The sequence below is a fragment of the Bufo gargarizans genome, chromosome 2 (genome assembly GCF_014858855.1).
Source record: "Bufo gargarizans isolate SCDJY-AF-19 chromosome 2, ASM1485885v1, whole genome shotgun sequence".
NCBI lineage: Eukaryota > Metazoa > Chordata > Amphibia > Anura > Bufonidae > Bufo > Bufo gargarizans.
Genome location: NC_058081.1, coordinates 579,213,195 through 579,226,641, shown reverse-complemented (window position 1 = coordinate 579,226,641; position 13,447 = coordinate 579,213,195). Strand labels below are relative to the sequence as shown.

General features: G+C 43.7%; 1 protein-coding gene across 2 annotated transcripts in view; it reads right to left on the bottom strand.

Annotated features, from left to right (window-relative positions):
- KIRREL3 (kirre like nephrin family adhesion molecule 3) overlaps window positions 1–13,447 on the bottom strand; it is an 863,226-nt gene that overhangs the window by 124,462 nt on the left and 725,317 nt on the right. For both annotated transcript variants that reach the window (XM_044281769.1, XM_044281770.1), the window contains exon 7: window positions 4,539–4,644. In XM_044281769.1, the coding sequence (XP_044137704.1) occupies window positions 4,539–4,644 (106 nt within the window). The remainder of the gene's footprint in view (window positions 1–4,538; window positions 4,645–13,447) is intronic.

Below are 13,447 nucleotides of genomic sequence, written 5' to 3'. Positions count from 1 at the left end.
TCTGTATTGTTGAAACGGAGATGAAATAACCTTTTATTAAAAATGTTACAAAAAACCACATGCTTTCAAAGGGTGTCCTAATTTTTTCACATGACTGTATATATATATATATATATATTATCACCAGATACAAAAAGATGCCTATGTTATACCAGCAATACAACCATTAGGTAAATACATCTTTATCTTTTGTGTTTTCTATGACATATTCCTCTTCTTGGACAAGGTGATGGAAGACTGGCATGGACATTAATATCAATTAACCTTTGCGTGTGGAGCAGCAGCCAGCAATGTGGCCTGTGCATTACAATATTCACTGCTTGCTTTTTCATAAGCAGAGCTGATGGATGAGATCAGAGGCAGGAGATACACAACTTCCAATCTACACTTTTTTTTTAAATACTTCTAGGTGTCAGATCTCAGCAGTGAGGACATCAATCACAGAAATGGAATCTCTACACCTAACAATCCTGAGAGGGTCGGCAAAGATTTCAGGTTTACCCCTCCTCCCAGTTGTTAGATCCTAATGAATACAGCACATGTTCTGGATGCAGAGATACGGACGGGCTTACTTTGCATTTCATACCCGACTCCGGGGTCTTACATCTGCAAAGCTATTAAACTTATCTTAAATTATGCAGCGCCTCTAAATAATGTTGGGTATTACATGCTCGAATGCTTTCAATTTATTGCATCGTCAATATAGTGTAGGTTGGACGCGGGAGTGCGCATTGAAATGACCGAACCTGCTGGAACGATTATCCGCTTGCCTATCGCTGGATGGCTGAAAATTTGGAGGCATGGCCCAGCTGCGGGGTCCTTTTCAATTTGTAAATGGGCTTAAGCTCTGTGGCAACAGGGATCTAACGTCAGGGCACCCCCTCCCAGAACAATCTGTTCCTGAGATGAATCCACTTAAAATCATGAAGAATTGGCTATAAAAATGCAGAACCAAAATCAAAATGTTCTTGAATGGGAAGGAATCTGATTGTGCAGGTGACCATAAATTTACTTATTTCACGTGGAGAACACGGCTCGTCCACCACAAATTAGCCATAAGCAAATAGTAGCCGTTCCTTCTGTCCCGCAACGTTCAGCAATGATTAGGACTATACAGAGAAGCTGTTTTCCCTCTGAAGTGACGAGCGGTACATTGTGTGCAGACAACGTCAAGCAGTTATGTTCCCTTACATAACCACGGTAAAGGGTAGGTAGACGTCTGTAACCATTATTTTTATAGCTTTAATATATTTAACATAAAAATGAAGACGTTTGGCAAATAGTATTGATTCAAAATATGACGTATTATGCAGAGCCATGTATCTCCATGGTTACAGACAACAAACAAACCCTGTGTAGTCGGATCCTCCAGTCATGGACTACTCCTTCTGCCTCCTCTACTTGCTAAACCTTCCGATGGCAAATGCAGGGGTAGAAGGCTTAATACATGGCAGACTCAAATAACTGCTGAGTTCATGAATATGGTGGAACATGTAAACCACTGTTTCCGATATGTGCCATCTCTCTTAACCACAGCCGTCTGCGTGGTTGAAGCTGCACCCCCTGTACAAGTATAAACCATCCCCTCCAAATTTCCTAGCACCACAGATCTTTTCTATTGTAGTTGGGATGCGTCTATATGTCGTTCCCTTATGATGTCATGTGATCACTACAGCAATATTTAGTCCAAAGTGGGAAGACGTAGATAGGTTTACCCAGGGCAAATATTAATTTTGTTGCCCTGTAGTTAAAAAGTTGTCCCACTAAAATTATTCAAGTTTTTTCATACAAGAACCTGAATTTGAATACTTTTGTAATTGCTTGTAATTAAAAATTTAGTATAGCTGCTGAGTTATTCAATAAAATGTTCCTGTATAGCGCCACCTGCTGCTTGTTCTTTTCCTTATTTTTCTTATTTCTCCACCTTGCTAAGGCCTCTTTCACACTTGCGTTGTCCGGATCCGGCGTGTACTCCACTTGCCGGAATTACACGCCGGATCCGGAAAAACGCAAGTGTACTGAAAGCATTTGAAGACGGATCCGTCTTCAAAATGCTTTCAGTGTTACTATGGCAGCCAGGACGCTATTAAAGTCCTGGTTGCCATAGTAGTAGTGGGGAGCGGGGGAGCGGTATACTTACAGTCCGTGCGGGTCCCGGGGCGCTCCAGAATGACATCAGAGCGCCCCATGCGCATGGATGACGTGCCATGCGATCACGTGATCCGTGCGCTTGGGGTGCCCTGACGTCACTCTGGAGCGCCCCGGGAGCCGCACGGACGGTAAGTATACTGCTCCCCCGCTCCCCGCTACACTTTACCATGGCTGCCGGGACTTTAGCGTCCCGGCAGCCATGGTAACCACTCTAAAAAAGCTAAACGTCGGATCCGGCAATGCGCCGAAACGACGTTTAGCTTAAGGCCGGATCCGGATCAATGCCTTTCAATGGGCATTCATTCCGGATCCGGCCTTGCGGCAAGTCTTCAGGATTTTTGGGCGGAGCAAAAAGCGCAGCATGCTGCGGTATTTTCTCCGGCCAAAAAACGTTTTGTTCCGGAACTGAAGACATCCTGATGCATCCTGAACGGATTTCTCTCCATTCAGAATGCATTAGGATAAAACTGATCAGGATTCTTCCGTCATAGAGCCCCGACGACGGAACTCTATGCCGGAAGAAAAGAACGCAAGTGTGAAAGGGGCCTAAGGTGGACGCACATACTTAGTTCCATTCTTTAAATGCCATTAGTGTTATCTACTGTTAGAAGCTGTGCTAGTTACAGGACATGCCCCCTGAGAAAGGTCACACTCCCTAAGAAAGGGCTCACCTCGTTGAGCTGCCAGCTTAAAATATATCTATCATGGCACCTGGAGCCCTGTACCTCTGGATCCATGTGAGGTACAGGGCTGGTTCTAGGGTTGTTAGAAAGAGATTGTCACATACAGTACTATATGATGTTTGATTGTAATTTTTTTAGAACCCATGCAATCGACATTATCTGTTTTGCAGTGCGTAAATTGCGCATACGCAAAATACAGACTTCAATGGGTCTGCATTTTGCGGACAAGTATACAACAAGTTCTGTGTTTTTGTGGAACGGATATTCGGATGTTGTTCCGCATCTGTATGTTCATTCTGCAAAAAGACAGACTATGTCATTAAAATGCAGATCATGGACCTATTGAAAACAATGGGTCTCGCAAACAAAGTGCGGGCAACACACGGATTGCATACGTGTTTTGCGGATCCTCACTTTGCGGACTGAAAAATGGAAACATATCATGTGCATGGGGACTTACATCAATCATGGGCTAAACCCTTTCTGTATTATGGTTTGTTTGTGCCCCCTGGCACCCAACACACTGAGCTCATACCATTCCAGCTTCCCCCAGCTACACCCTACCACAGTCTGCACCAGTGACAACCACGTTTGGGTCAGAGGGGCTGCAATTTCTGCACCTCATTTATATCAGCTTCACTTCCCAAATCTTTCATTTTATTTCATACATGTCATTGTCTGACCTCACGGGATCCTGTTTGGCTGCTGGACTGGTATGCCCACTGGTTTCCAGTTACAGTTTTGTCTATAGAGTGGCACATATAGCTTGGCATTTCCTATATCTGGCACAATATCTGCTAATGAGCGGCAAGAGCCTATTTTTAGCCAGCATTTAATGGTGCAGATACATCTCAGCCTCGTTGCGAGCGGCCAACTGCAGAACTCGCTGTTTAGAATGAAGTGGCTGCAATTTTAAGGCCTTTTTGTATCTTAGAGATGAAAAATGAGCGCAGTTCTCATATGAGAATAATTGTAAGATGTGGAATAAAGAGAAGCGGGAGCCGAGAACCATTCATTATATTCCTCGTTGTGTGCAGAATTCTTCTTATATGAGCTAGGATTTCTGGAGGGGGATGGAAACCTTGCATGTAGTTCTCTGGCAGCTTAATTATACCGTACCTTTTTTTTTTAAAGGAAGCAGGTGAAGGCGGCGATTAGACATGGAAGAGACAAGCTCTTGTGCAATTTGCCTTACAAACCAAACTTATTTCAGTGAGATAGTCAGGACTGACAAGTATCTCTAATGGAAGCTTACATCAACACAAGCGGTGCAGTTGTAAAAAAAGGGTTATTATGATAAATGGTGCAGTAATGTATATGAACTGCATATACGGCCAGCAATCAGTCACCCAGTTCTGGAATGAAGGGCAACAGTAACATACAAAGCACCAGATCAATGTCCCAGACTTCCTGCGCACAGTCTGCAATACATGGGCGCAGAATTAATCAAATGCAGCAAAATGAATTAAATCTCCCAATAACCGTGTAAGATTGGCTCGCCTTTTTTAATGGCTTTATGGATGATGCCTGCAATGTAGTTGACCACGTAATGAAATCGGCAACTATGGAAAAAAAAGACCATGAAAAAACTAGAAGGTGGTGATGGCCAGAAGCTATATAAAGGTATCACTGTTTTCTATTCTGAATCTTCCTCAAAACACCATCTGCGCCATATGTCATCTATACACAGCCGCTAAATCTTACCGGTACTGCGTCACTGCAGGGTTGGCTTTGGCGAAACAGTGAAATTTGACAACATTATCTTCCAGGACGGGCTGAGGCTCCACCGTGAGATTCACCAATGGAGGATCTGTAATTACAAGACATAAGATAAAGTTATTTAAGAGCCCCATTGAATTTATGAAACTACAAAATAGCAGAGCAGACAGCTCATGCGTCATTTCTCCTGTGTTTACATGGCCGCAATGAGTATGTATGAGTGAGGGAGCAGCCTATGTCCTGGCAAAAACATGCTCAGTGTTAGATAATAGCCAGGGGCGGATTGGCCATAGACTTTACAGGGAAATTTCCCGGTGGGCCGATGCCCAAGGGGCCATCTGAGCCCTCCTCACAGCCGGCCAGTGGACACTTTTTGGGGATATATGTTGTGCTGCTAGCAGTATTTTGTGATGGACTATGGTATTTGGCTTTGTTGAGGTGGTATAATGTGCCACAATATGGTAATTGCCAGCCCTGCCTTCCATTTGGACCTGACTACAAAATGGGACTACTTTTAGTATTATTTCCAGGGCCACTTTAAGTTCCCAGTCCGCCCGTGATAATAGCACAATGAGAGTGCTAGGCTACCATACAGTTAATATGTTGTAATCGTTTGCAGTGACAAAGCAGAGGTCAAAGTAACACAGTTTATATCAGGGATGGCCAACCTGAGGCTCTCCAGCTGCTGTAAAACCACAACTCCCAGAATGCCCAGAATACCTACAGCTATCAGCCTACAGCTGGGCATGGTGGGATTTGCAGTTTTACAACAGCTGGAGAGCCACAGGTGGCCATGCATGGTCTATATTTACAAAAAAAATTAAAAAATTGAAACTCCTGCAGTTCTCACACTGGCCACTAGGCCAGCATGTTCTTATCAGGTAATTTTTCTGAAGTCATCTCATTTTCATCATATGCAGGATTACAATGACAGATATCAGCTCTGTATCCACCACACAGGACCCACCATTAACAATAGGTGATATCAAAAATCATCTACTCCCTCCTGACCTCTGCACAGATCACATGCCTAGAAAACTCTCCCATAAAAGTCAATGACTCTTCTATTGTCAATTGCGTCCATGGCCCATGTGGCTGCTCTCAAAGAACAGAAAGTCTTGACATATTTTAGGCCAATTGGCTAGTGTGAAAATTGCATGAGTTTAGGATATTTAAAAACAATATATAGATACGAACGTGGAAAATTAACAAAACACACCATAAATTCTAAACAGAAATGTGTTTAACATGAAAACTTGATTTATGCAGTGTCCTGGTTTGAGGTGGCCCTAATGCTATGCTGGATTGCCAGGACATCGTTGCGGTGGCACCAAGTGTTGGAAGGGATGGTAAGGCATGGTGCACCCCAATGGGAAATAAATACAGAGAGTCAGGGTTCTGCAGTAAACCAATGTGCGTCTTTTCTGGAGGAATGCAAGTGCAAAACAATACAGGCTATGCACTGGGCCGGATTCTCCAGTCTCCTTCCAGGCAGAAGGTTTCATGCTGAGGAAAGGCCTGAAATAGCTGTTCTTTTCTCTCTCTCTCTCTCTCTCTCTCTCTCTCTTTCTCTCTCAGAAGGCTGGTACCCTGCCCAAAGGCTGGTGGACCAGGGTCTGTGGCTCAGTCGTCCCCCTGGAGCCCTGGTCAACGGGCTGGTAACCCTGGAATCTGTGGCTTGGTATCCTCATCTCAGCATCTTCTTCTGGTCACTCATGCAGTCTGGCAGAGTCTCTTCTACTAAACACTGGTCCCTATCTGCAGTCTGGCAGAGTCTCTTCTACTAAACACTGGTCCCTATCAGCAGTCTGGCAGAGTCTCTTCTACTATACAGGTCCTTCTAAAAAAATTAGCATATTGTGATAAAGTTCATTATTTTCTGTAATGTACTGATAAACATTAGACTTTCATATATTTTAGATTCATTACACACAACTGAAGTAGTTCAAGCCTTTTATTGTTTTAATATTGATGATTTTGGCATACAGCTCATGAAAACCCCAAATTCCTATCTAAAAAAATTAGCATATTTCATCCGACCAATAAAAGAAAAGTGTTTTTAATACAAAAAAAGTCAACCTTCAAATAATGATGTTCAGTTCTGCACTCAATACTTGTCGGGAATCCTTTTGCAGAAATGACTGCTTCAATGCGGCGTGGCATGGAGGCAATCAGCCTGTGGCACTGCTGAGGTGTTATGGAGGCCCAGGATGCTTCGATAGCGGCCTTAAGCTCATCCAGGGTGTTGGGTCTTGCGTCTCTCAACGTTCTCTTCCCAATATCCCACAGATTCTCTATGGGGTTCAGGTCAGGAGAGTTGGCAGGCCAATTGAGCACAGTAATACCATGGTCAGTAAACCAGTTACCAGTGGTTTTGGCACTGTGAGCAGGTTCCAGGTCGTGCTGAAAAATGAAATCTTCATCTGCATAAAGCTTTTCAGCAGATGGAAGCATGAAGTGCTCCAAAATCTCCTGATAGCTAGCTGCATTGACCCTGCCCTTGATAAAACACAGTGGACCAACACCAGCAGCTGACATGGCACCCCAGACCATCACTGACTGTGGGGACTTGACACTGGACTTCAGGCATTTTGGCATATCCCTCTCCCCAGTCTTCCTCCAGACTCTGGCACCTTGATTTCCGAATGACATGCAACAGTCCAGTGCTGCTTCTCTGTAGCCCAGGTCAGGCGCTTCTGCCGCTGTTTCTGGGGAATGCGGCACCTGTAGCCCATTTCCTGCACACGCCTGTACACGGTGGCTCTGGATGTTTCTACTCCAGACTCAGTCCACTGCTTCCGCAGGTCCCCCAAGGTCTGGAATCGGTCCTTCTCCACAATCTTCCTCAGGGTCCGGTCACCTCTTCTCGTTGTGCAGCGTTTTCTGCCACACTTTTTCCTTCCCACAGACTTCCCACTGAGGTGCCTTGATACAGCACTCTGGGAACAGCCTATTCCTTCAGAAATTTCTTTCTGTGTCTTACCCTCTTGCTTGAGGGTGTCAATGATGGCCTTCTGGACAGCAGTCAGGTCGGCAGTATTACCCATGATTGCGGTTTTGAGTAATGAACCAGGCTAGGAGTTTTTAAAAGCCTCAGGAATCTTTTGCAGGTGTTTAGAGTTAATTAGTTGATTCAGATGATTAGGTTATTAGCTCGTTTAGAGAACCTTTTCATGATATGCTAATTTTTTGAGATAGGAATTTTGGGTTTTCATGAGCTGTATGCCAAAATCATCAATATTAAAACAATAAAAGGCTTGAACTACTTCAGTTGTGTGTAATGAATCTAAAATATATGAAAGTCTAATGTTTATCAGTACATTACAGAAAATAATGAACTTTATCACAATATGCTAATTTTTTTAGAAGGACCTGTACACTGGTCCCTATCCAGCAGTCTGGCAGAGTCTCTTCTACTATACACTGGTCCCTATCAGCATTCTGGCAGAGTCTCTTCTACTAAACACTGGTCCCTATCAGCAGTCTGGCAGAGTCTCTTCTACTATACACTGGTCCCTATCTGCAGTCTGGCAGAGTCTCTTCTACTAAACACTGGTCCCTATCTGCAGTCTGGCAGAGTCTCTTCTACTATACACTGGTCCCTATCAGCAGTCTGGCAGAGTCTCTTCTACTATACACTGGTCCCTATCAGCAGTCTGGCAGAGTCTCTTCTACTAAACACTGGTCCCTATCTGCAGTCTGGCAGAGTCTCTTCTACTATACACTGGTCCCTATCAGCAGTCTGGCAGAGTCTCTTCTACTATACACTGGTCCCTATCAGCAGTCTGGCAGAGTTTCTTCTACTATACACTGGTCCCTATCTGCAGTCTGGCAGAGTCTCTTCTACTATACACTGGTCCCTATCTGCAGTCTGGCAGAGTCTCTTCTACTATACACTGGTCCCTATCTGCAGTCTGGCAGAGTCTCTTCTACTAAACACTGGTCCCTATCAGCAGTCTGGCAGAGTCTCTTCTACTATACACTGGTCCCTATCAGCAGTCTGGCAGAGTCTCTTCTACTATACACTGGTCCCTATCAGCATTCTGGCAGAGTCTGTTCTACTAAACACTGGTCCCTATCAGCAGTCTGGCAGAGTCTCTTCTACTAAACACTGGTCCCTATCTTCAATCTGGCAGAGTCTCTTCTACTAAACACTGGTCCCTATCTGCAGTCTGGCAGAGTCTCTTCTACTATACACTGGTCCCTATCAGCAGTCTGGCAGAGTCTCTTCTACTAAACACTGGTCCCTATCTGCAATCTGGCAGAGTCTCTTCTACTAAACATTGGTCCCTATCTGCAGTCTGGCAGAGTCTCTTCTACTATACACTGGTCCCTATCAGCAGTCTGGCAGAGTCTCTTCTACTAAACACTGGTCCCTATCTGCAGTCTGGCAGAGTCTCTTCTACTAAACACTGGTCCCTATCTGCAGACAATTAGGAGCTCTGGCTGCTCTCCTTATATACAATTTTTAGCTGAAGTAGAACCTTCTAGTGGGAGGGGTGGAGTGGATAAGCACAGCATAAACAGATATAATGTTACAATTCCAGTCTATCATAGACTTGTTGCAGTTGTTCCAGACATAAAAAAAATCTTCATACAGTCAAAAGGTTAGTGGGGGATATTTATCAAACTGGTGTAAAGTAGAACTGGCGTGGTTGCCAATAGAAACCAATCAGGTTCTACCTTTCATTTTCCAAAGGAACTGTGAAAAATTTGCTATATCTCCACCAGTGTGTCTCGTTTTTCCCTCAGAAACTTTGCATACATAGGTAGAAAGTCAGAAAGACTCTTGGTATTAGCTGGCTGTGCATTAACCCTTTCCACAGTGCAGTTCAGTTATAGTGTAATAAGAGTACAAATGGATATATTACAATATAAATGAAGTTCAACAACAGGAAACAGCATAAGTGCCCACAGCAACATAAAGTTAACCCTTCAACATGCACCTGTAGGGCCCTGGGTTCAAATCTGACCAAGGGCAACATCTGCATGGAGTTTTTATGTTCTCCATGGGTTTCCTCCAGATACACCGGTTTCCTCCCCCACTGTACTTTGTAGTAGCAATAAGGGCAAATGTGCATAGTCCAAAGTACTCTTGTTCCAATAGGTCATTTTCTGATGACACATTCCCTTTAAGGGTGGGTTCACATCAGAGTTATGGATTTCGTTATGGCTTTCCATTATAACATGGTTATAACGGAAAATAACGGAATCCATAAGACAGAAGTCAAAACGGAAGCCTTTAAGAGGCATTCCTTTTTAATCTGTCATAATAGAAGTCTATGGGAATCATAACTGATCCGTCTGGTTATCCAAGATGGAAAAAAGTCCTGTTGACAGGACTTTTTTTTCTGTTATGCATAACGGAAATGGGACGGATCCGTTATAATCCCCATAGACTTCTATTATGATGGAAAGTAAAACGGAATGCCTTTTAAAGGCTTTCGTTTTGCATTCCGTCATAATACAAGTCTATGGGCAGCATAACGGATCCGTCCGTTTCCGTTATGTAGGACTGGACACCTGCATAATGGAAACCAGGATGGATCCGTTCTGCTGCCCATAGAATTGTATTATGAAGGATCGAAACGGAATGCCTCTTAATGGCTTCCGTTTTGACTTCCGTCTTATGGATTCCGTTATTTTCCTTTATAACGGAAATCCATAATGGAATCCGTAACACTGATGTGAACCCGCCCTAAGAAATTGCTCTATAAGCACAGATGTAAACTATAGGGCAGGCATGCTCAACTTGCGGCCCTCCAGCTGTTGCAAAACTACAACTCCCATCATTCCCTGACAGCCTACAGCTATCATCCTACAGAAGGGCATCGTGGGAGTTGTAGTTTTACAACAGCTGGAGGGCCGCAGGTTGAGCATGCCTGCTCTAGGGGATGCAAAGGTACTAGTTGCACACAAGCCATGGGTGAGCCCAGGATCTTCACGTTATAACTTTGTCTATACTGGAGATGATCTACCAGACAAAAGAGTCCTTGGTCATGAGCAGCTTCTTAAGGCGGATTTACAATGCATAATTCTCTTTCATTGGGTAATATGATCTTTTATGTGGTCATCTCAACCATTGTTTCTGGTCAGCAGATTGTGCTGTGTGAACAGCGATCTGCTGCCCAGAAACAATGAATCTGTATGAGGTCAAGTGACTGCAGCAGCCATCACTTGTCCCCATACAGTGGAGTTGATCGCAAGTTGGCAACTATTGGGAAGGAGTGGTGCCTTCCCTATAATTGCCTGTTCTGTCGGGCAGTGTAAATTCACCTACAGCCAATCATGTGATAAGCAAAGTCAATTAGGTGTAAAAAAAACGGTGAAAATTCTATCTTGACATTTGATGTTATTCTGGTAGGAGTGAGTTCACACCAGCACTATTTCTTTCCGAAAATAACGGAAGGGCTGGATATGGCACATACCATAACTGAAACAAATGGAGCCAAACAAATCCCATTGGCTATAAGGGGGGTCATTCAATTTACATTCAGGTTTCCACAGGACGCAAGCAGGACTTTTTTGTCCACACTTTTTTGGTGGAATCTGCAATGGAGTCACAGAAGGAAACCTCCACGCAAATGTGAACAAGCCCTAAAGCTGGGCCATCATAATGCAATGTGGCTGCCAGTACAGCTCCCCATGTAGGCAATGAATCAGGGTATTTATCCTGGCATAACCTGTAAGAGTTGTTGGTCATTTGTCTGGGGAACTTAGGGGACAAACAATATGGCTACCACTGCAGCTGTCATTGGTTTTTACCCTGCCTTCCCAGAGTCATGCTTACTATTGCAGGAGCAGGGGACCTATCATTGCACAACTAGGGAGAATTCATATTACATCACCTGTGAGTGCTCAAACAGCAGACATACCGCCACCCAGCTTTCCTGGGAACATGTGTATCATACTAGGATTTTTTCAGTGTTTCTTCCAGCGTGTATTTCATTAACCCCTCACTAAGCAACATGTTGCATATAATGTGACCATCACCACTGGCGGTGTAGAGGAACATGTCTTAGCGTCTTTGATTAATACGGTTTGCATTCAGCTCTTGCCAGTCATAATAATGAGCATTTGTGACTGGATTTAATTTTGTACATGAATAATAAAACGGGAAAAAAAACTTGTTCCTCTGTATCGCCGGGAGGAGTCGGATTGAATCTAAGGAGGAGATCCTCTGAATTCCTTGTAACTTTTTGCCAGGAATAATGGGGTTAATTATAATTATTTTCCTACGTGTGTTCTTCCGTTCCAGATGCAGTTCGTAGCCGTTAATAGCATTTTTAATTGCTTTTCCGCGCAAGCAATTCAGAGCGAGCGAGATCTTTATTCGAAATCTCATTTCAAAGTCGTCTAATAGCTGTTGCCTCTTTCATCCATCCAATTAGTGTGTCCCAAAAAGAAGATGCCGTTTAATGCCCGGCACTTCCTGCACGGTCGGTTATTAGTACAGCCTGCATATAAATACCATTGTTTGGTGGAGGAGACGGGTCGTAATTCAGAATATTCCCAGATAAAGATGGACAGGATTCTGGCTCCTCGCTATACGATATATGGAAAGGTTTGGAGGTCACCCTACAGTCGCAGTGGCCATGATAATTGACCAGAGGCTCCTGTGGCTTTAGGCTGCTACCTTCCCCCTGCAGTGACCAGGACAGTTAATGGTCATCCAGCACAGTGGTGATTTGTCACCCTGCCGTTACTGGGACACACTTAATTGGACCTGGTCAGATTAAGTGCTCATAAAATGATGTGGCCCTGCAGTGCTCAAGAGCATGCATCAGGGCGTATTCTGGGTAAAAGGCTATCCTGCGGAGACTTTATATAGAAATCTGAAGCTAAAATATTAACCTTGACTGCAAATTCACTGATATCCAATGATCTGACAGAAGGCGTAAGGGAAGGGCAGGGAAAGTAACAAGATTAGATTATATAGTATTTTTGGTCTCGGAAAGCTATGTGATAGCACTATCAATAGTGGTTGTACAGTACCCCAGAAAAAGAGTTTGCTGTTACGTCAATTGGTTGTAATGTTGTAATTTACTGTATTGTATCCTTAATAGTTCTGTATGGAAATGTCGGGGTTAACTATCCTGACAATTTTAGTAGGCTAGGAGATGGATTTAAGCCTGTGAGTTTTGATAGCCGTGGAAAAGAAAGGAGCTACATATGCTCACTCCTCAAAAAACTAGGCCTTCATCCCACAGAATCATCATCTCTGGGACATTGCTACATTAAAATACTCCAGTGACAGAAAAGGAAAAACTAGAAGGTCCAGAATCCAGAAATGCAAGGCCATGCACTGTCAGCAAGGTGCTATCGTTTTAGGGTGACAGAGACGTTATTGCTGCGAAAACAAACATTGCCAATACACCATTTCATACTTTGCCGTGGATTTGGCCAGCCGTATCTTAATCCTGTACCTCTCAGTCTTGGAATTACAGACATGCTTGCAGGAACTGTAATTTCAGCCTTAGATTCTGCAGAGAAAGGCCTCCTTCACACGGTCAGTATCTGGTCAGTATTTTTGCATCAGTATTTGTAAGCCAAAACCAGGAGTGGGTCCAAAACACAGAAGAGGCACAAATATTTCTATTATAACTTTTTGTCTTTAGGTTCCACTCCTTGTTTTGGCTTACAAATACTGTACTGATGCAAAATACTGACCAATACTGAAACTTGTATATCTCATAAAGGAAACAGGTTCTTGGCAATAACCAAAGACAATTAGCTTTCCCAACTGGTTTAGGACCTGACTAGAGGGACGGCCATACTGGACTTAGTATTAACCAATAGACCTGACAGAACAACAGTTGGGCAGGTCGGGGGACACCTGGGAAATAGTGACCATAAAGTAATAACTTTCCAATTATTAATCAAAAGAGTGTTTC